This window comes from Centruroides sculpturatus, unplaced genomic scaffold (assembly GCF_000671375.1).
Source record: "Centruroides sculpturatus isolate CEXI.00-Female unplaced genomic scaffold, Cexi_2.0 scaffold274, whole genome shotgun sequence".
NCBI lineage: Eukaryota > Metazoa > Arthropoda > Arachnida > Scorpiones > Buthidae > Centruroides > Centruroides sculpturatus.
The window spans coordinates 680,947-704,857 of record NW_019384458.1 but is presented as its reverse complement, the minus strand read 5'-3'; the positions used below and the strand labels follow the sequence as shown (position 1 = coordinate 704,857).

At 33.2% G+C, this 23,911-nt stretch overlaps 1 protein-coding gene across 3 annotated transcripts in view; it reads right to left on the bottom strand.

Annotated features, from left to right (window-relative positions):
- Positions 1–10,744: 10,744 nt before the first annotated feature.
- LOC111620718 (homeobox protein Nkx-6.2-like) overlaps positions 10,745–23,911 on the bottom strand; it is a 54,983-nt gene continuing 41,816 nt past the window's right edge. For 2 of the 3 annotated variants that reach the window (XM_023362706.1, XM_023362707.1), the window contains 3 exons: positions 17,645–17,932; positions 17,389–17,564; positions 10,745–11,750 (listed from right to left, as the gene is read on the bottom strand). In XM_023362706.1, coding sequence (XP_023218474.1) covers positions 11,601–11,750; positions 17,389–17,564; positions 17,645–17,921 — 603 coding nt within the window. In that variant the 5' untranslated portion in view covers positions 17,922–17,932 and the 3' untranslated portion in view covers positions 10,745–11,600. The remainder of the gene's footprint in view (positions 11,751–17,388; positions 17,565–17,644; positions 17,933–23,911) is intronic. The other variant, XM_023362708.1, reaches the window with a different exon arrangement.

The window sequence follows — 23,911 nt, the reverse complement described above, 5'->3', positions numbered from 1 at the left end:
GACTTTCCGGAGCCATCTTAATTTTTTTTATTTGCATTTTTATCATTGTAAATATTACCCACTTAAAACTTTTTCTAGCTTATAGAGGAAACAATAAGTCAATTGGCCTTTCAGTAGATTAAGAAAGTAGTGATGCCATTTGTGGAAGTGGCGGTTGAGAAACGTAAGAGAAGATCTTGACACTTCGGAATCCAAGATGGCGACTGTCAGATCGTCTGCCTCATTAAACCTAATGCTGGAACGGTTGATCCCAGATGTTTGCCAAAAGTATTTGTCCGAACGGCTGAACTTAATCCATTTGGCTACGTAATTTATCTGCTCGTATCCTTTTAGATCTATCAATCCCCTGTTTGCGCGTCAAACGCCAGCATGTTTGGTCGCCATTAAGGGAAAGACTTTAATGAACCGCTTATGTTTGGACAGAGGATCTACAAAGGGAATTTATTATAGCTGTTCATTAGTAGGAGAGTGATACTATAGTACTAAGTAATCTCTAACAACACTACTCACTTATTTACGTTCTTGATCTGTCGGTTCATTGAAGTCTAATACGATCAACTACAATATGAAAATAAAAGTAATGATTTTTTTTCTTTATACTTCCTAAAAAATGTACGTCTTTAATCATCTTTTCTTCGAGAAATTATATTATTTACAGTTTACCGAGAGCCTCGATACAACAAAGAATAGATTTTGATCTACCGAAACTTATTCTTTGTCATATCAAGATTATGGTTTATATATAAAATGTATAACCTTTAAACACGATTTATAACGTTATTAAAGCCTGGTATAGATCTTAAATGTCCACATTATTACGCGATAGATCTGCGATAGAAAAAATAAATGTGAAAGGCCTACAACTCGAAATCAAATATCGAGACAGAAAATCAATTGAAAATCGTTGTGGAGGGTCCGAAAATCATTTAACAGAACTAACAGCGCCTGATTATTCAATAAAATCGATAAATTGTATTCTATATGGCTTCGGATCAAGGCTAGTAGGGAGAGGAGGGTTTATCGAATAATCGAGAAGTATGAATAAATTTTTGCATAGGGTTTAATATTTTTCGACACATAAATTACAAACGTTTATAAGTTGCAATTTAGGCGAGCGAGGCCCAGAACCAGCAGAAACAGTAATGTCAAAAGGAGAATCTTTCAGGCCTAATTCTCTTATACAAGCGATGGTAGGAGCGTCAGCTGTGGCCAGTATGCAAACTGTACTCTCGCCAGTATAATACCTTGCAAATTAGCTTCAACGTACGCCGATATCTGATGGGGGAATAGCAAAGCCTAGCGAAGTTCGACCGAACGTTATCTTATCACAGCTTCATGCGCCTCATTCACTGCTGCAATTTGCAAGGTAAAGTCTCTTGACTTAATCACGATGCAGGCAATAAATAAAGGGAAGAAGACAAAATTAAAACCAGCTTTAGAAAAGAGAGCTACGTTGATTTCTAGCCGAGATGATAAGACCAGATTGGATTCGGATGGGTTGGAAATTAGTTGCAACAAAGCTAACCATCCAGTTTTGAATAATAGGAGCTAAGATGGCGATAAGGAGGTATCGTCTTCTGTAATGGCTGTCCTCTTACAAACAGCCAAGTCTTACTAAATGTTTGCGCATTATACTCGGTCATTATTGTAATTTTGCAGTGATTGAAACCATTTGTTCGAATACTTATTCAATAAATATATATATTCTTTTTATTTATTTAAATTGACTTATTTCATAAATCTTATTATTTATTTACCTGAAGAATATGAAGTAGAATTCCACTTTTCTTTTATAACATTCCGAGTAGGCCTGCCGATAGTTTTAACTAAGAAAGCGTACGAATTCCTGTCTAGGCCCTTACATATTATATTAATATCTAGGTATTGCATTTTTGGAATTTGTGCATTTATTCAATTTTCGGAGAAATTGCAAAAATTTTTGCAAATCGATAAATCATATATCTTTTTTTTTCCTTCTTCTTCTTCTCGTAGCTGTCAATGGTACGAGAAAGTTATAAAAAGAAAAGTTTTAAGATTTTATTCATAAAAGTAATAATATTACTTGAAAAGTTCTGCAATGGTTGTAGGGTACAAAATGAAAGAATCTGAAGAATTCTCAAGTAGAATTGGCTGCTTTTTATCAATTGTATTCGTATATTTCGAGTTTCTATTGAAAAGTAGTAAAACACGTGCAGTCAATACAGAGTGGGATTAGCTGTGCAAAGTGACACCTGGTCTCGGTGGACAGTTTTGTAATACGATCGGGACAATGACAACCGACTAAAGTTTTCGTCACAACTGGACACTTGGTATTCTATGATGGAGAGTCAATGGACTCTCTGAGGGCGGCATTCTAACTTCTAACCCAGGTGTCAAGCGACTCCTCACACGTGTGTACCCTTAAAGCCTTGGACTGTTTTCCTCTAAAGAATTTTTGCATGTTGCTGTCACTTATAATGAACTTCGTTCAATAGCATCTCTTCCTTAACTTACAATCTAATGTATTATTTATACCAAACAAAACCACTTATTCATTAATAAAACCAACCCACTGCAACCGAGAGTTTAAAGAATGTTTTGTCATGCATGTTAGTGTGAACTGCAGGTGTGTAGGCACCAGGCAGTCTGTGACGAAAGCGGTCAAGGTCGACTGAAAAGTCGAAAAAACCCCGCCATTAACTAAATGCATGCATAAAATATAATAAATTATGAATAATGCTGTTACTGAATATCTGCTCCAAGACTTGCCAATAGAATATATAGGGAAAAATGAGAATATTTTGCTTTTAAAAGTGATGCGTGGATATAAATTTAATAAAATTAGAATATTTTAATCAAAAAGATATTCTCGTAAGCAAAACCTGTCAAGAATTCGTTATCCTTCGTCTCGGTTTAGAATTATTTAAAAGTAGAAAAGTTTAAAGAGCAATGATAAATTCATTGAACCCGTTAAACGACGAAAATGGTAGCAATTCCACAGCAATGGCCCAATCAAAACAGACGTAAAAGAAAAATAATAATGGTGGCAATCTTTCGCTAAACGACAGATAGATGACTTGTTAGTCAATGGAGGTCAGTATAGCTATAGAAAGGACATGAATATAAGTCCCCGTATCATTACTGGGAGAACAGGGTGGCGAGTGAAAGGTTAAATAACGTAGATAAGCGGCCTTGTTCATTTTCCTTCCACCCCAACTCACTCAGCTTTCTATTGTCCTCTCTTCACTGGGAACTAATTCTTGCTGAAAAGTCCATTCAGGCTTTTTCCCTCCGCTTCGTTTTTATTTTGTAACTTTAGTTTAGCTGCCATCAATACTTTTATTCAATAGCGCCTGACACGGGTACTTAAATCATGTCCCACATATTGTAACGTCTCGGCCATTAGCCATTGGGTGCGCTCTATACTTTAATCGCTTACACAGCCTATAGATTTTTTTTATATCGAGTAAATATCAAATATAAAGAGAGGATTAATTCTTCTATAGTCATCCGGTAAGGCAAAGGCTTCATTTTTATCTACTTTCCCTCACATTTATTCGCCCGGTAATAAATTACCATCTTTATCCTTCTGGTGCCGCGTATAGTTTGCTTGCAACATGGCGCCGGATAAGGCAAGTAAGAAGCATTAGGCTAATAAGAAGATACGACATTAGGCGCTTTAAAAGTCGGTATTCATTAAATAGGCGTTCAATGTTTAACAAATCCTTATCGAGCTGCGAAGATGGATCTATTACAAGAGACCGTGCAAAACAGCGACCCACAGGTTCTGACACATTCGCCTCACGTACTCAGTACCACACGTCAAATTTACATTTAGGACCGGAGTCTGGCTGAATTAGAAGGAACGTTCCATGAATTTTAGAAATCCCAAGAGTTAACCGTCTTCATTCAAAACGTTGTCGATGCGCATGTATCGAAACGAAGTGGTCTTCCCCCCACCACGGGGGTGTATATCATCCCCACGCCGGCTGGCAATATTAAATTTGTTCTCTGTATGACTCCTCTAGGAATAGAGTTTGGCGCCTACACCAACAAAACCCGATTCCGAGCCGTAGCGATGTGAGTCGACTCCCGCATCCCCGGTTACTTGCTCGCCGTTAGACTTAGGTAATGTTATACAGTGGCTTACATACAACACTATAGATCATTGAGCCGAAGTTGACTGAGAAATTTCCAGTTGTTTTTCTTTTCCTTTGGAGAAATAAAGCAGAATACAAATACGAGCCGAGCCAAGAAGTAGTTTATGAGTGCGAGTACATCGTTAGGAACAAGGCTCATCAATTACACCAAACAAGCTCTTTTAAATAAAAGAATCTGAGTTGTTAAGCTGACAGTTAAGATGATAACGAGCCATTGACGCTGAACATTCTGTCGATACGGGATTCTTTTGATAAATCGTCTTACTTTTCCTGATTTTTCTAATAACTTATGCTCCTAACTAAGTAACTTTCCCTTCTGTTTCTTTAATATTATCCATACGTGTGAGACAATGGCGGTTTCTTGTCTAGAATAAATTTACACACTTCCGATTGACTTTATCTCTTCTTCACCGAAAATTGATTTCTTATTCATGATTAAAGTACTTAACTTTCTTCCATTTTAACATAATTCCTACGTAATATTTAATTTGTTTTTTTATTATAAGAGGTACTGTAGCATTTTCAAATATCCGTAAAACCACGTTTGTTTCCTGCGATTAGGAAGAGCGAGTGACCATCTGGTTAATAGACTATTGTGGCAAGAAGAATTATAGCTGACCCACCAACCTGCAGATTTAAACTGTAAGCTAAATAAACATTTCTTAACACCGCCCTGTACTGCACGTGCTTTAACTACTGGCAGATGGTCTGCAGGTGTCAGTAGTTTTGCGTAAACAATCTTCCTATGACAGCATTTTAAATTCCTCAGTAACTACTTCTTACATTCTAATGGAAATTATATAATATTTATTAATCTTTAACATGTTTATAAAGCCCACCTGTATATGAAGGACACTGTTCAATTTTAACTGTTTTTTTTAAATTATTTCACTTATTTTTTTTTTCGTTTCTCGAATAGATAAAAAGACAGTTCCCAGTTTTTATTCTCCTTTTCTGATGTCCGGAACGTAATAATTTATAAATTAAAATTCACTTTTTTCATCTTTGAAATCCTTTATCCATATGCTAATCACAAAGGATTTTAGAAGAGGGAGGAGGAAAAAAAATGAATTTTAATTTAGAAATTAATACGTCACTGATACTGGAAGCAGAAGCTAAAAGAAAACTCTCTAAACGTTTTTTTATGAACTTTAAGAATAGATAATAGAAGGAAAGTTAAAAATCTAAAAAATATATTTCTTTTAATATCTTAGACCAGTTGAAGAATAGAATACAAAGAATGGGAGATAAAGTTGTTTCGAATTTGAATCGATAACGCAAGCAAGAAAAGAAGGGGGAGAGAGTCCTTCATTTAATGCCTTGTTTTCGATATAAATTGAGTATATGTATGACCATTATTCCGTCACAAACCACCATTTTTGTCCCATTTGTCAGAAAAACAAAGAAAAAGTAAGCAGAGTAGGCCGAGAAGAATTCTTTGCTGTAAATCATGTCAGCGATATATCGGCAGCCATCGACGGTGTGGACTACGATTAGCCTGCTGTCGTAAGCCATGCGTTGCTGCTTACATGGACCATTTGCCGGCTGATCGACGGATGGAGTGATATTAACGCCCGTGATGCGCCTCTTCCTCCTCTTTCTGTCGTCACCATATTTAAATGCATGTCTTCTAGTATCCATTTTATTCTAACATTTCTCCTACGCCTTTCGCCTCTCTCACCTTCTCGATATGCAAGAAAACCCCGAAACTGTACGCTTGATAAAAATCGCTTTAAGCTATGTCAAGCTCTGCCAACCTTTTTAGACACAGCTTCCATTAGACTGATGGAAAAGAGTGGGGACAGGCGCAGGATCTTTCACAACCCACACCAGAAAAATCTTAGATTCTTCAACGCGTGAGATATTTTACAAGAAATTTAAAATATGCAACGAGGAGACACTCCATAAACAATACCGAATTTATATATACTGTAGGCCCTATATATAAATTGGAGAAGAATATACGAGAATGGATTTAAAGAGCGCTACAGAGAAAGTAAAAATTAAAGGAAATTTAAGAGGTGATCGTATATAACGCGCAACAGCTACTGGAGCAACAAGTAGATTCCTCCACGTAAAATTAAGCAAAAATCACTTTTACAGTTTATACGAATATATAAAGGAAATTAACTTATTGGAAAGAGATAAAATTCGGAATATAATCCGGAATTTTTTAATGATGATAATAATAATAGTGGCACTAGGGAAGATGATTTATAAGCTTTCTAATTTAGAGCACTGGCGTAATTTACGTATACAGCACCAGGTGGCACATACAGGAAGACGAGATTAACAATGCTACTGTACTCGACACACGTAGCCTTTCTCAACAGATGTTTGGCCACTAAAAAGTCTCATAGTTCCTCTACAAATCGAGACAATTAGAAACGGTGCTAAAGGAATAAAAAATTCAACTTTTTAAATGTAGGAATATTTGAAAGTTTGTTTTAAATTAAATTTTTATAATATATTTTCTGTAAATTTATTAAGACGTTATGAGGTAGCTTCTTATCAGCGCCTCTGGCGGTCTAAACACAAATCATCGGAGTGGGTATAATGAAGTTGGATGAAAATCATGTTATTATCAGTCCAGAGTATCGATCGTTTTAACTCTAGTCTCGCTTCTCGTTCCATTAAATCCTCCTAGCACTGATTGCTCGCATATTCATGTCATGACGTCTCCTTAATCGTGTGGTTCGTGAATGCTGCAGCCATTTTGTAATCTGATTATAGAGATCCATTCATTCTATTGTTCAATAATTTTGACACTTTATTCTAAGAGGGGGAGACACAATTGTTAAAGAATAAGCTTACATTTAGAATTTAATAAAAAAAAAATTGAAGTGATTTTTTTTTCCTGTTATTTCAAAATTCTTTTTAATTTTTCCAACACTTATAATACGTAAATTTACGAGTTTTTTATTATGAATTATTAAATATTTAACAAGATTTTAATTTTTAATGCGTTATACATGCCATGATTAAACATTATATTTTATAAATGCTTGATATAAAAGTCATTTTTATTTGATGAATGCCATCGCTTTACGTGAAATAAAACAATTCTTTAGAAAACGTCAAGTAAATTTCTGATAAGTTAATAAACTTTTCATAAAACATTTATTTTCGTTTATCGAAAATTCCAGCATATTTGTCATTTTATTTCCTTCACTAAAATCTCTAAAAGGTCTTTACTTGTGTTTTTCTATTTTTAGATTTGTGAAAATAAGATTTAACTAGTGAAGTAATTTTGTAATATTCCGACATATAAGTTATGAATATAACCATCAAAGTGTAAAAATTCGATATTTTTTTTTCTCTCGAGCCCGTCACAGTTCCCGTATCCGAAGGAGCTGCAATTGTTTCACGCTACAATACATGTTAATCACGACTTACACGTCGTCTTGCCCCATTTAACAGAGCTTTCCTAAGTCAGAAACAATAAAAACATGAAATGAACGAACAGTGTTTAAAGTGACGGGAAAAACACAACTTTGTTAGCTTGTCTATTGTAATCAAAATTTCCACTTTTTGAACACTACAACTATATCTTTCCGCGTGATGGGGGGAAAACAGCGGCAAAAAGGGCCTCTGTGTCAGCTGTCTTTCACGACACTGGCTGACGAGTAACGCGGTCCGTGAATTATACCAGTTCACGTGTCCAATGTTGAAATCATAAATTTTTGTGGAAAGCCAGAGCCGTGAGTAACACATGGTGTGGATATTCCGAACGAGTAAGGCATGTGCGACAATAGCCCTAATCTTATTAAACCCCAGTCTGAAAGTACGTAACATGTTGTTGGGCACTTACGCTTTCGAGTTATGTTGTATCGTTTGTAAAGATAAGTCTTTACTCTACGATTTTTTGAACACTCCGATAGTTTTACCTCTTAATATTTCCTCTATTATACTATTAAAAATAACTTTAAATTAATTCCCCAGAGAAATTTATTAAGAAAAGACTAATGGAAAAATTTTCTCAATTTCTTCCTCGACCTCTTAAATTAGATTAATAACCTTAAAGGTAATTAAATTTTTTTTCTTTACAACTTATTTATGAAGTGTAAACTGGTGTTGATTGCTGTGAGACTTTCACACGCCAGTTCGATAATCGAATGAATTTTTCAAGCCAATTTCTCGTAATAACTTGCATAAAAACCAATTATAAACACAATTTTTCTTGGAATGTAAGCAAAAATACTTGTAGATGACATTTTTTTTTCTTTGGATCTACTTTAATTCTCATAATATTACCTTTTATAGATATAATATTTCAATTTCTCGGGCTATATAAGATCCATAAAACCTTCATACACATTTTATAGATCTATATATTGAGTGAGGGAGGGATATTATCAAAGCCTACAGGCCCTTAGTCAGTAATATTCGCTTAGTTAAAAAGGGGGAAGAAATAGAAAACTACTCATAAAAACATTGTTTCTATGCTATCGGTCTTACTTAGATGGATAGCACGGCTCGTAAATGTCAAGAGAAATTACAAGACAATAAATGAGGGTTTTTATTAGAAGAAATTTTTAGAACATAAAAGTAAAGAAGAAAAATCAGAAAATGGTTCAAAATTAATATCCCCTTTACGAAACGAAGCAATGTTAATCTGTCAATGTCGCGACCTCCTCCGACGATTTTTGATAGAACAAAAAAAAAAAAAAGAAAAACTATCAAACAAAATTATTATTCAGGAGAGTAGGAATAAGAATCGTGTCCCCGTATGGGAGATCTCCCAGCAACTTTAATCACCTTCCATATCAATCAAGCGACTTTCTCCGCGCAATCAATCATTGGTTGATGCCCGCCGATCCACCAATAGTAGAGCGGTGGGTGGAGTCATAACGCTCACCGAAATCGAAATGAAAAAACGATTGTTAATTGGACGACGGCGGAAAGAATGATTCTAATTGATTATCGCTATTAATGACGTAATTCAAATTTTTTTCTATTTAATTTTTGAAAAAAATTTAACGCGGTTCGTTTTTCGTTGGCTCGGATGTAATTTTATAGAAATTAAAAAATAAAGAAACGTTAGACTAATCACGCGTGAGAAGTGTAAAAAGTTAAAAAGAATTGAATAATAAAGAAATCACAGTTGGTGATTGTATTTTTCTTAAAAGATTCCTCGGATGCTGCATATATATTTCTCAAATTATCAACCGATAAAAGTAAGAAGCGTTTATTTTACGGAAAGAAAAAAAAAGGAAAAATAAAAAAAAAAATAGAAAAAAAAGAGCCGCGTACGATTGAATCGTCTGTAAACCTTTACCAAAACATTCCACTCACGATTTTATCCAGTAAGAAAGGAGAAAAAATTCATTTCTCGCTCGTCTGGCATATTCATGAATAAATTGTCCCGGCCGCTTTTCTAAATCCCGTGCTTGGAATGCTGGGTAATTACTCCTTCCTCTCCTATTTAGCCTATATCTTCTTTATTCCCCTTCTGTTGGCGACTCCCCTCGGCTCACGGCTCCCAATGCTCTTATTTGACGAATAAATTACCTCTATTCGGCGTCAGTCATTTCCATGTAAATATTTACATCAAATCAGGTAAAATGAAGAAATAAAACATAGCGGTTATTACAATAGAAAACGGCGAAAAAACAAAGAGATTACCTACAGCTTACTAATTTACTTGACTCGATTCTTTTTTTCGCTTCTTCTTCCATTTACTTCATTTTAACTCTTCGATAATATATTACAAGATGGCGACTTTTCCCCCCTTTTAAATTTTAACCAAGATTGGAGATTGCGATTTATGTTTGTTTAAAGTTATTTTTCTCTTTCTAACTCCTTTGTTTTTCTTACTAAAAGTAGAGATATTTAAGAAAATTTAGATTGATTTTTCAACTTTTTTTTACTGTTAAATACGTCGATTTTTAAAGGAATTGTTTATAAAAAGCGATGCTGATTTAGTGAAATTGTTTATAAAAGATGAAGCTGACTTTGAATTTAAAACTTAGTAAATTTGTATTATGCCTTTGTATTATAAATTGGATCATACGAAAGAATTAAAGCGAGTTGTGTCATTTATAAGTATTAAAATTTCTACGCGAGGACATATGTTTATTGAAATAACCGAATTTCTTCGTGACAATAGACGAAAGACAAATTACAAAATGGCTTTACGAACATTAAATTTATCATAAAATACGTTCTAAAATTAAAGCATTAAATTCTTAAATTCTTAAATTAATTAGCGTATATTTATATATATTTATTCAGATAAATAACTCTTAAATCCCTGTTTATATGTCATTGATAAGTAATAAATTAGAAATTTTCGGGCCAACTTGGAAAATTTTCGAATTAAATCCAAATACGTTTTCATTGAAGATCTGATTATGTGAAATTGTTTATGAATATTTACTCAACTCAATTTACAACTAGAGATAAAATTTAAAGGCTTATATATTTATTTAATTTAAATAAATTTTATAATATTGTAACCAATGTGACATCTTTATTTTGATATTCGTATGGCGTTCAAATATTTACACAGGACTTATTTGACTGCTAGGGATTGTAGATAGGACAGCTCGGGGGAGATTGAATTGTATCGAGTTTAAGAATCAACCACAAGCCCTATGTATCAATTACACTGAAAGCATTTATTGAATTATCACTGGATTAGTTACAAAAATCGAATAAAGGAAACTTTTCTTTTTTCTACAGAAGCATCTACAATTAAAGAAGATGCTGAAGTAATCCAACTTGCTGGCCAGAATCTCGCATATTACAATTACGAATACGCAATTTATAAGTGTATAACACCACTTCAAACCAACACAAGAGATATACTTCTTCGTTTCGAGTAGTCTTCTATTTTATATTTGCTCTTTGGTTGATTTCGTAAATGGTTCCATCAACATATCCCTAAATTTAATAGTGCAAACCAATTATTAGTTTATGCAAAAAATTCCAAGTTTTTTTTTTCTCTAACTGAATAATTACGTATAGATATATAGATATATATATTTATATATATTTTATGTATATATAAAGATATTCTTTTTCTGAAAAGAATTTAATTTACCTATTCAGGAACATTTTCACGTTAACGCAAAGAAAAAAATTATGTTTTTACAAGTAACTGTTTCAGCAATCTTAGTTTGTACAATAAGCTTCTAATTTTCTACAACAGACTGTTTCCCTCATCCGACAAGACAAAGGCGTGGGTGAAAGAGACTAGCCACAACTCCCACCCGCCGTTTAACTACAGCTATTAGACTAGGCAAGATAGCCCGAGGTGTATGTGATTTGTATAGTTGGAGTCGACGATGGTGCATTAAGGAGGCAGTTACCTTTTGTCGGCGAGTTACATAGCAAGATCTCCAACACATTAAGGTTCTTGCGTGGAGAGTAACTTCGCTCTCTCGTAAAACTGTTCTTTACGATGTTCTCGGCCACCTGTCGAGATGTCCTTCCCCCTTTATAACATGAAAAGGGACATCACGCCGATTTCAAATCACTTGACGGACGCCATACTTCGTTCTGTGAATAGGTGAGAGTTGACTCGTAGTCTGTCGAATTGGATTTAGCTATGGCCATTTCGGCCGCATTCTTTTTCCGCCATTTGGTTCTTCGATTTTGGAACCATACCTACACGGGAACACCAGAACACATTATATTACCCTGTTAGCATTACACAAAAACCTTATTTTAATCATACACTTATAAATTATGTATAGATTATTCCCATTATTTCACCACGGTTGGACGTTCTCTATCAGCTCTCCTCTTACAGATTAACGATTTAAATAATTTCTGATTTAAAAATATTGTTGGAAATATTTATGAAGAAGATAGAAAGAGCTATTGTATATATATTTATTTATATAAGCCTTTAATTTGATAAATAAATTAGCGCGTAATTAAAAATTAATATAAGTTATTTGAATGTGTTAGAATCTTAATCTGTGTTGAAGTTTTATTAATGAAACTATATAAAAATAAAGGAAAATTTGTATTAAACTTATTAAAATTTAAATTTTATAATGCTTAATTATAATATAAACACATAATAAAGTAGAATAATAGAATATAGAATAAAATAGGAAGCACATAAACTTGATTGAATAGAATCACCTTTATAAAGCGTGCCTATAATATTTATTTCTATTATTTTACACCTCCGTTTAATAGAAAAAAAGGGCACTACTCCTTTTACATAAAACCTCAAATAATAAAACAATTTAAAAAGTAATTTATAAGAAAATTTATACAACACTTAAGAGAAGAATACTCTAAAACAAAAGTTTATATAATTAAGTTTTCAATTCTAATTGAAGTTAGAAATAGCGAAGATCTTGTTAAGGATGAAGTTTAAATCTAAACAAAATAAACTTAGCAATTTAATAGAGTAAAGTAATTTCAATGTATTCCAGCGGATCTTTCCAGGATTATTATTCAAATTTGTAGACGTATCTAATATACTTTACAAATTATTCAATCACGTGAATATTACATTAGGTTACGAAACAACATTCCATTTAAGAATTTCTAAGATAGAGAGCAGATAAAGTTGGCCCTGGGCTCTACTTCATTCCCTAATACACCAGATTGCAATCAGACGAGAGACTCAATATACATTGACTAATATCAAAATTATCAGGAATGGAAATCGAGGAAGAAAGTCAATTCGTTTTCCAAATATTCAAAAGTCGATGGCATCAAAGAGGAGGAACGATCTTGTGCCAGATCTTTAATCAATCACAACACCAACATAGAAAGTGATTGAGAAAGGGTCGATTTGAGAAGCAAACATCTAAAATTAGAGAGGCCGCTATCGTAGTGGCTGACGTACATTAAAGTCGGCGATTACAGTACCATTTTGTCATGATAATTGCACCGACTTGGAGACAAACGATCCGAGCACTTAGGCAGATTTGACAGTGGGATTTGTCCCAATGATTTATACACACCAGCAGCCGTGGCTGGCGATAAGCCAGCACTGACGTCTCCCATCAACTACAGGCAAGAATAAGCTTCGACTAATGACTGTTTACATGATCATCAGCGAAATGGCTATAGCAACCTGATCCTTTGACACTTTCTCTTTTACACTATTACAACTTGTCTTCTCGCTTCCTTTTTCTTTCCTCCTTCCTATCTGGTCCCGATATGTTTGTTTTAATTTTTCTTTTTTTATTCGCTAAATGGAGAATTTATAAGAAAAGAGATTTTAAATAAGTAGTTCGAAATAACTAACGACTTCTTTTTTCTCTTTCCTTTTTCGGTTGCTGTCTTTTTCCCTCCTCTGATTATTAAGTAATTATTGAATCTCGTTATACTTTTCTACTTCCTTTTATTAAATAATTGTGTTAATCGTTTAATCTTAATTAAGAATAAAGATTTGATTATATAACTATTTATAAACATTAACTAAAAAAATACTTTCCTAAATTAATTTCCCTTCAATTTTTTTATGTATGGTATAAATAAACTCCGATTTTAATTCGGTTAAAAGTGATAAAAATTTTGGCCCAACTCAGAATTTCTGTTGTTATTTTTATTACTTAATATATAAAGACCTAACGAAATTCTTTATTATTTTGTTCTTACAAAAATAATAAATATCTTCACACGAAAGTGTTGACCCTTTCTTCTCTGTGAAATAAAGTGAAATTTTATTTTTAGAAAATGATTTTAGAATAGTAAATTGTTGTTTAAAAAATACTTTCCGCTTCAAATATCCTCTTCTTAAAAGCAATTTTTTATCTTTTTGTACAGAAAGGTCAATAAGCTTCTATATATTTCTTGTGTCTGAAGATAGACTGGCACAGCAATAAAATATTTCATCAACTATTTCATTTTTATACTGTTATATCTCTCAATTGCAAGAAAGAAATTAGAAATTAGGAATGTTTTTTCGCGTATTGCAAGTTGTAAACACAGTCTCCAAGGCAAATCCTAATTACTAAACTAGAATAAAATATTAATGAATTCGACTTCTTAATCATTAATTCCTACTTAAATTTCTCGGGAAGTATGCAAAAATTCCTACTAAACTTTTAAATTAAGTTTTATGGGTACGAAACGAATCGGAAAGTCAATAAATCGAACTTAAAATCATCCAATGTTTAGTCAGTCAAGTGTAATTTTAATTTAATTGGTAAGAATTGGAGATAATGGGCTTTAAATACTGTTAAGAAAGGCAAAAGATATAGAGTCGGATTCGTGCATTTGTAGATTTAAGTGTTGACAGGCCTTAATTTTCTTCAAACGTATTTGGCAGCAACTATTAGGACCCACTTCATTGAAAGCGAGCCGAGAGGAAAGCCATCATTGCTTACCATGAAGCCATTGGGTAAAACGAATGAGTATCAAACTGACGGCATTCAATTCTCTTCTTCCGACGAAAAGTTTTAGTAAGCCAGCGGGGAGACGGGAACCTAAAAAAATATATATAAAAACTCGACATTACTAAAATTAAATTCGTTCGTGACGGCCAATTGATTGATAGATACGTGAAATAAACATCTCGAGCCAGCAGAGGGCGCTCGAGCAATCGGTCCGACGTTGAAGAATGTTCCTATTTTAATATCTTCGTTTTGCCAGATTATGACAAAGGGTCATTTATCATGGGATAATGTTCAGCATGGAGGTTCTGCTCTTTCTCTCGGTATTTCCATCTAAACCCCCTCCTACGGTAATAGACTTGACTACATTTGTCAAGTGGAACCAGGAGGCTGGACACATCTGCCACCTGAGAAGACAGCAGTTTTGTCGCCACTTCTTCCGCCAACTCGCAGAAAATTTGATTGATGACCGTCTGTTCTGTCGATTGATTGACTACCAGAACCGATGGACCAGAGGATGGATCAAGAAGTCCGCACCATATTCGACATTTGCGCCGGAGCACTGTCACGTGGACATCGAACTAAGGCAAAGTTTAAACTGGTACGTACCCAGCAAACCGCTAAGTGGTACAGTTAAGTGGTATATCGACTTAGGACCCACTTTTTCGTCTACCCAAAAAGTATATTATGTATACCAGAATAGGGCAAGCATTAAATTAATGGCCGTGATCAAAACAAGATTCGAAAACAAAGATCGTTCAGTAGCAATTTGTCACAATAATCAAATCATGTTGATTAAGGAACAACCCTAATTGATAATTAAATGCATCCTTGAGTAAAGATGTCCTTATTGAATTAAGAAGTGGAGAAGTAACGACCAAGGCTAATGGAAAGAGGAAATTGTCTTTGCAAAAGCTCACTATAATGCCATTAACAGAATCAACCGAGGGATATGACATAACAATCAAACTTTTAATTAAAAATTGACTAGCAAAATGATCATTTCTTACTCAATTAATATTGCAAAAATGACAAATGTTTATTTTGCAATTTCATTAATTTAACAAAATAACTTTTCACTTTGTACTATTAAAAGATAAGTTCTTGGGTAATTCTTTGATTGCTCTGGCATCACTCTTTAATAATTTATCCTTTTAATTTGCACTTAAACACAAGAATTCTTCAAACTACACAAATTCCCTCAAATAAAACCTCATTTATACTGTGTATTTTTCAATTCGAATGGCGTGAACTTCAGCCATCATCCCTATAAATACTTAAATTCGTTGATTTAAAATGTTTTTACGCGTAAAATCTTTGCTTCTAGTAACACAGAGACTATTATAAAACTATTTTGAAAAGTTTAAACATAAGTATTAATACCCATAATCTATTTATTAAATACAAGGAAGGTTAAACTATACAACGAACTAGAGAATAATGCAAAACTATTCTAAATTATTTATTAAATAATTATCCAATTTAACCTATATAAATAATACTTTCAGGAGCATAAATTAATTAGATTTAGTTTTTACAGATTAGGTTATATAATATAAATAAAACATGCTTACACAATTAAAGGCACTGTGTATTATACAATACGAGATATTTTTCACTCTTAATGATTACTTTTAATAACCATTGAAATCGCTAATTACACATTATTAAATTTTTACTAAACACAAACATAATTAGATAAAATTAAAGTGTGCCCCGATAGAGGTTATCGGAAACATGTTTGTATAATTAAACAAAGGAGAAATTAAAATCTTAGGAATGCAAATTTCTATTGTAAACGATCTTGTTAAGAGACTATTATTTAGCAATATACTCGTTCATAGAAGATATTACTTAATTAACATGAATTTGAATAAAGTTATCTGGTCTTGTTATCGTTTCCAGTCCCTAAATAATGAACACGAGATGAAAATAGAAGACGAAACGTTCCCCTCCAACGTGTAAGCCGGCATCTAAGACACGCTGATAACATTTATTGCATTAATATTGATACACACTTCGATTTTTCATCGTGTTATACATATTAATGGCAATTTAAATAAATGATTTTTGATAAAACTAGAACCAGGCCCTATATTAAATTATTAGACACGTGTCAGGCTTTGGAGGGTGAGTAAATTCGTGGCTGTTACCTACCAAATTCGGATGGAATCCAAAGGCATTAACGTTTAATAAATTCTTACGAAGAATATTTCAAAATTTGATTTAATTTATATTAAATTTAATTGAATTCATTTTAATGTTAATTGTCATATATTGGCAATTACATTTGGGTACAAATATTAATAAGCTGATTAATAATACAAATTAATATCGATTTTCAAGAATGACTGAATTTTGATATCGGAATTAATATTAAGTTGCTGACTTTGTATTGGAATTGCTGTTAAACCGTATAATAACGGAAGATTGTCATTTTGATCAAGTTAAAGTCGTTGGGATAAGACTACGTTTCAATTTTGAAATTTTATAAGAAAAACAAAGAAGAAATGAAATTTATAAAAAAATAATATCAATAGAATTAAAATTTGTTCTATTTTTTGCCTGATAAATTGTCATGAATTTTATATTCATGCATTTAATGATCGCTCCTATCTTCTTGCCATCTCCATCATCATTTTATATCCTTGCTTACCATAAATCACATTTTCCTTTTATTCTTCAGAGTTATAAGAATTAATATTTATGCAATTTAAATGAATATTTAAGCAAATTTTATAAAAATTAATATTATTTTAACCTATAAAAAATTATAAATTTAATAAATTAATTTTATTCATAAATTTAAATTTAAAAAATGACTGACTCTACCACTACTAGAATTGCAACTGTTATACGGGTTAATTGTAATTTACCTGATTAAATTTGTGAATAAAATTAATTTTTAAAAGTTTAATAATAATTGCGATTGTACTCACCTTAACTTGACTTTCGGACATTCCAAGGGCGTATGCTAATTTAGCCCTTTCTGGTCCTGCTAGATATTTAGTTTGCTCGAATGTCTTTTCCAGAACGTAAATCTGATGACCGGAAAAAGTGGGCCTCCAGGCCTTCTTCCTGCCTTGTGCCAATGATGTTTCCGCTTGGTTTCTAGCTACAAAATATCATCCGACATTAAAAATACGTTAAACGAGTCTGGCACGAGACAATAATAAACGAGCCTTTCTTCCATACCTGCAATGTTAGCCAGCTGCTCACTCCAAGGCGTGTGACCCGTCAGCATAGGAGGCCAAGTGACGTCAGAAACGGTGGATGCCGAAGGGCGGCACACGTCTTGAGATGTGGTAGATAGCCCGGTGCCGAAACGGTAGAGAGAAGCGGCATTCCCATAGAAAGGCAACATCGCAAAAGGCGGGCGAGTCAAAAGATGTCCGAGAGGATGTGGAGCTTGGTAAGGTGACTTTAGAGCCATCTGTTGAGATGCCGTGTTGTCTCTGATAAAAGAATACATCGCTAGTCCATCTGTAAAGGGACGTCGTCTATATTTAGAAAGCGTGGGCGAAAATATTGTTTCATTCTTGTTATTGAGAATTACAGAAAATGTATCGGTTGAACTGGACAGTTGAAGAGGTCCAGCAGACGATGGTAAAAGATCGGAACTTGCCGAAAGCCCATTGGTTATCGCTACGTCCTCAAAGGAGCGGGATGTGACGTGATTGGGAGATGGTTGCTAAGAGACCGAATAATGAGCAGTCTTCTTCCATCTCAGAGGACGTCACTTAATAGATGCGGAGCGAGGAGGAGGCCACCGGAAGCTGTGAAAACCGAAAGCTCGTGACCGGAAGTGACCTTACACCAGGCGTGTCTGGCATGCGCAGTTTTAAGAAGCAGGGCGGGTTTTGGCCTGTCGCCTGTGCACGTGTGTTGATGGGATTTTATGGCCACTTAGGGGACATTATGCCTTTTAAAAGTCCATTTATTTTTGAACCAAAATGGACTATTCTTTCTTGATCTTTTTAACGGGCATTACATGACAGCAAAGGGACGAATAAATATCCTGCACGATCTTTGAAGAGGAGGACATAATAAGAACAATACATTAAAAGAAGATAGCGACAGAGTTTGGTCTTAATTCTTTTTTTTTTCTTTTTAATTCCCGGTCAAGTAAAAATAAAGAATAGAAATGGAGAAAAATGAACTAATGACTTCACTAAAAACAACTTAAGTAATGGCTTATAAATGCATTTTAATTGTTACTATAGCCTATTAACTTTATGCAAACTTTATCTGGTCAAGAATAAATTTAAACGAGATCGTTACTTTTTAATAAATTACCGAGAATGCGATTATTTTATTTTCAAAGTTTAATTCTCCGGCGCACAAATGCAAAAAGGAATCGTATAGTTAAAACACCATTTAAATTTACTTTCCGATTTAAGCACAGCACTTAGAATTCGCTTAATTTATATAACCGAATAAACTATTATTACTTTTATAAATTAAATTTAAGTGTGTATGAGACCGCATCTACCACCGAACTTCCTATTTATGCTCTCTCTCTCTCTCTCCCTTCTATCCAACAGGCATAAAAGCGAGAGCATTCAATTAACAAACAGCCTGTTTCACTGTTTCCCTAATCATATTGCATTCATAGAGTTAATTTAATTAGGCCTCGAATCTCGAACACAATACTATGGATGCCCATTTATCATTGTTAGAATTAAAGTAGTGTTTCAACTCTGACTCACCCCATCAGACTACCCACTAGTTCCCGATAGACTGTAATACCGTCCTTAATTTGATTGGCAGCCAAAATGTATGAAGATAATAAATAATACGTGATAGCACCCCCCCTTCCTCTTGATATCCCTCTAAACTGTGCCATTTAATCTAGACACCAGTGTTTGCCAAGCTGGGTAGTCCTTCAATCTGGTGTCCATACCAATGGATTATAAAGTTCCCAATGTTGACTTTACGTTATGTGAGAGAGACATCAAACAGAAGATCCGTGGGAGCTATCCTTATCTTTGTGCTTGGAAATTCATGATTTATAAGAAAAGAGTCAATCAATGGCGATTGCTTACCATTGTATTCTCGATAATATTGTTTAATTTTGAATCATAACCGATGCAGCCATGATTCAAGACCGGTAGTTTTTATCCCAGATTAATTTATAAAATGGCAAATCAATTAGAGAGTTGGACTAATTTTAATAACTAATCGTTCTTAATTACTATTAAACTGATTAGACGTCAACTTTTATTAATTAAATCCATTAAATCTTCCATTCTTTTCTTGCATAAGAAGTACCCTAGCCATATTTCATTTTTATATCAGTCTAACTCGGAGATGAAAAGTTACGAGGATGCTTCGTGTAAATTTATAAAATTGTACGTAAAAAAAAAGATTGTGCTGCGAGTGAGTTTATATTATCTATTTAGTAAAGAATCCATAAGGAAGCCGGTTGCCATCTTTTGTTGGAAGTTGGCAAGTCGCAGTCGGTTGTCACAGGTCCAGGTGTCTGACACAAGATCTGACATTAATTGTCAGCAAACTAATTACCCAACATGCAGCAACTTTCAGTAAGTTGCCAACGTGAAGACAGCGACACTAGAACAAAGATTGGGGAAGACGAATTTAGGGGGTAGAATACCAAGTTTGCTCGTTGTCAGCCGACACTGTGTCAAATCCATGTCAGCTACTTAAACAGAGATTAGTTGTGAACGTTAGAACAAATGGATTCTCCGATGAGAATCAGACAGATTGGGGGGGCTTGCACTTGATGTTTTTCTCTATCTTATCCGGAACTAGCGGTCAGCAGAATGCTATCCATTTGTTTCGTCTTAAACTGAGTACAAACGCATTGATCACAATCTATTGACTGTCCAGATGTGACTTGCAATGACAAGATTAAGCTCCGGATCAATTCGTCGAAGTTCTTGACCTTTTACTGACAATTTTTACGTTATGTTCTAGCGCCTTTTTATCTTGTTGACGGAATTTTCGACGATAAAAAAACAACCTGTTTCGTTTCTAAACATCTGTCACTTTTTTTGACAATTGGAGATCGTTTAGTGACCATCGTTATTTTTCTCCTGCCTTTGATCATTCTTTTTTTCTTTGTACAACTATTGATAACTATTTGCCAAAAAAAAAAAAAAAGGGTAGCTCGAAATTATTTATAGATAATATTTACAAAGATTAACCTTTATTTATATATATAGGCTATATTTAAAAATTCTCTCCAGAGATCTTCATCAGCTAATGATGAAGCACCCTTTAATGGTTTATTATTAAAGATAAACTAGACCTTGCCAACTTTTTGTTAATGGAACAATAAATGAAACAATGCATCTTCCGAAAGGGTAGAGACAGAGATTCGTATTCAAATCATATCAATTTATATCAATTTATTTATTCACTGGCTCAAATCTAGTCTGCATACAGGAGCTAGAATCTGACGTTTGACTTATGGATAGTCTAAGTCAATTTTTCTCCAAACATTTTATTTGCTTCCCCTTTCAGAAAATCCGTTTTACTCTCCTTTCTCCTACTGCTAATGTAACTGTAAACAGATTTTCCCCCTACCCATTTGGATATATTTTTATTTTCATATATCCAGAAGAATTATCATCAGATTATGAAAACATATATTACGTTTTTTTTTTCTTTTTTTTTTCTAAAGTCTTCTCTGAAATATTTTTGAGAGAATAAAATTCCCAATCACAAGAGATTTAAAAAAACTCGAATTTCAACACGTTTAGTCTGCCACAGTGTTTCTAAAATTGAGGGTCGATCCCTCGAGAGCGAGATACTTAAAGAGGAGACGAATAATGGATTTTTCAGGCCAAAAAGTTTGGAGACACTGGCCAAAAGCATCGATGGAAATTCAAAGAATCTGAATATAAAACGAACTTGTTAGAAAGAAAGGGGGAGAAAAATGCTGTGTTCATTGTATTAACGGGATGGTTCAGACACGATGAGCAACATCACACAGAAACCACCCTTATTTGTAATAGAAAAAAAGGAAACTGTTTCTTGGAGGGTTTAGCTTGTAACCATCCTTCCATTTGTGAAACTTCATGCTAGATTTTAAAGAGCTTGTAGACTGTAAATCAGAATTGCAAAGTTTTTACTGTGTCTACAAACTTATGTCGTATGTAAATTCGTTAGAAATATTGGATTTTATTCAAAATTAAATCGTATTAATCTTGTTATAAAGAACAAAATTACGATGTAAAATTACGTATAAAACGGTGGTTAACACGTAAAGAAATTAACCTTTTATTCAAAGAAAAGAGCTAGCTCAAGCTATGAACTAAGCTAATTGTGTTCTGTGATTATTCTCTATTTAATTTATTACACAGACTTAAAATTTTTAATGTAATTTAAATTTTACATGCAATAGATTTTAGTGTATATAATTATATTTTATACCTACTTACATTAAAATAAATAAATCAATTCGTTTTAAAGCATTCTCACCATTCAAAATTAAGATAATTTCTACGCTTGTTAAGTTATTTATTTGATTTTTATAGAAAATAAAAAGTTTCACTCCATTCTCAGAGTATATATTTTTAAATCTAGAACATTTTGATAAAAAAATAAATAAAATAATAGCAATTTTTTCCCTAAAAATTAGTATAATTGATCCAATTTTAGTTGCTGTTGAAGCATCTTAAAATAAGTGAATTGTAAAATTTTCACGTCACACATGTTAGATCAGTACCATTAACGTTACATTATAAACTATTGTGAGTAGTTTCGTATATTCTAATAAAAATGGAAGCTAAAATTTGTTTGATACTAAAGTCTGTGTTAAAATTGAACTCAGAAATTTCTCCTAGTTGATTTATATAATTAAAAATTAAAGAAATAAATGTTTAGAAAATATAGTAAAATTATATTTAATTTTAAATTCCCCTAAATCCCTATTTTAAGTCCCTAAAATTCTAAAAAAAAATTAGCGAATTTTAATGTAAAATTCACTCGCATTACTTACAAACTTATACTCTATAGAATCTAAATATAGTAATTATTTAGATTTAAATAAATCTAAACAATTTGACGAATGGATTTTGTAATAAAATTTATTTCTAAATGCATTTATTGATGGAATTTATGTAAAAAAAATACATAATAATATCATCTAAACACTCATAAAAGAGAGTCTAATATAAACACTACACGAACAATAAGGGAAATAAAAATATTATCATATAGAAGTCGTAAGTGTAATACAAGATTAGACGATCCCCCCGGTCTTTCTGATTCATTTAAATTAAATTATAAAAATTTAAAAAGTGTAGAAGGACGGGATCATAAATGTTTAGTCGCGAAAAATCTATGTATTTAGCGAGAATTGAAGCGACCCTTTTCTCTTTGTAATCTAATTATTTAAAGAGGAAAAAGCGCTTTTTCTTCGACTAGCGTAGTCATTATTTTTTCTTTATTTTATCAAAATGAATTACTTATATCTAGGATAAATGGTATTGCCTTCAGGATAACGTTTATGCGAAGTACCGAAATGAAGGCAGTTCTTCATTGTTAAACATTTTATTACATGTCATAAAATATGTAAAGAGTGTCTGACTCAGATAAAAATAACAACACGTAGGACTGCAACTTCTTCGACACAACTCAGAACACAGACGGGATGAATACAAAGCAATATTTATAGCGAATTTCTCTACGATAAAGCAAATGAACACGAGGAAATTTGATTGGATATTACTCGTTTAAGAATCTGTTACGCGTAAACTGACGTAACAATAAGCGCGTGCTATTTTCGTCGTCGTAACAATACTTCTCGAGCCGGCATTATAAGGCTCTTTATCTTATAGCCTCCCCCCTCAAGGCTTAAGTTATATCTCCCTTTCAGCCTATTTACTGCTAAGTTTTGAGGTCCATAAATGATGCTAAGCTTCTACTTTAACTTCACGCTCCTTCAAAACTATGTTGTTACACGCTGTAATTCTAAATTCCTTGTGTTTTTTCCCCCTTTTGTCTCGCTTTTATTACTCGATACGACTCGGTAAAAGTGTTGTCGAGACTTAAAGAAATGCATCGGAGCGAAACCGAAAATGAGGTAATTAAGATGAAATTACAGGGAATATTTTTGTTTAAATTACAATTTAACTAATTAAATGTAAGAACACCTAAACTAATTAAAATTACGCATTCATTAATGGCACTCAAAAAGCTTATAAAATACTCGAGAAGGTAATATTTTTGCTTATTTTTCAAAAATCAGTCAATTAGTGCTAATGGAATATCAAAAGGGTCTTTTTCATCTTCAGGGAAAAATTTTTCTGGGGAAATTTCTTTTTTTTCTAATTGAAGAATACCAATCGCCTTGCTTATCATACAGTTTACTGTGACAATGAAAAAGCAGTTAAGGCATATTAAAGAGAATGGAACCAAGTAGCTTAATGTGTTACAATCGATCATGTTAATTTCTGCCACTCAGCATTGTGGAAACGTTAATTTCCACTTTTT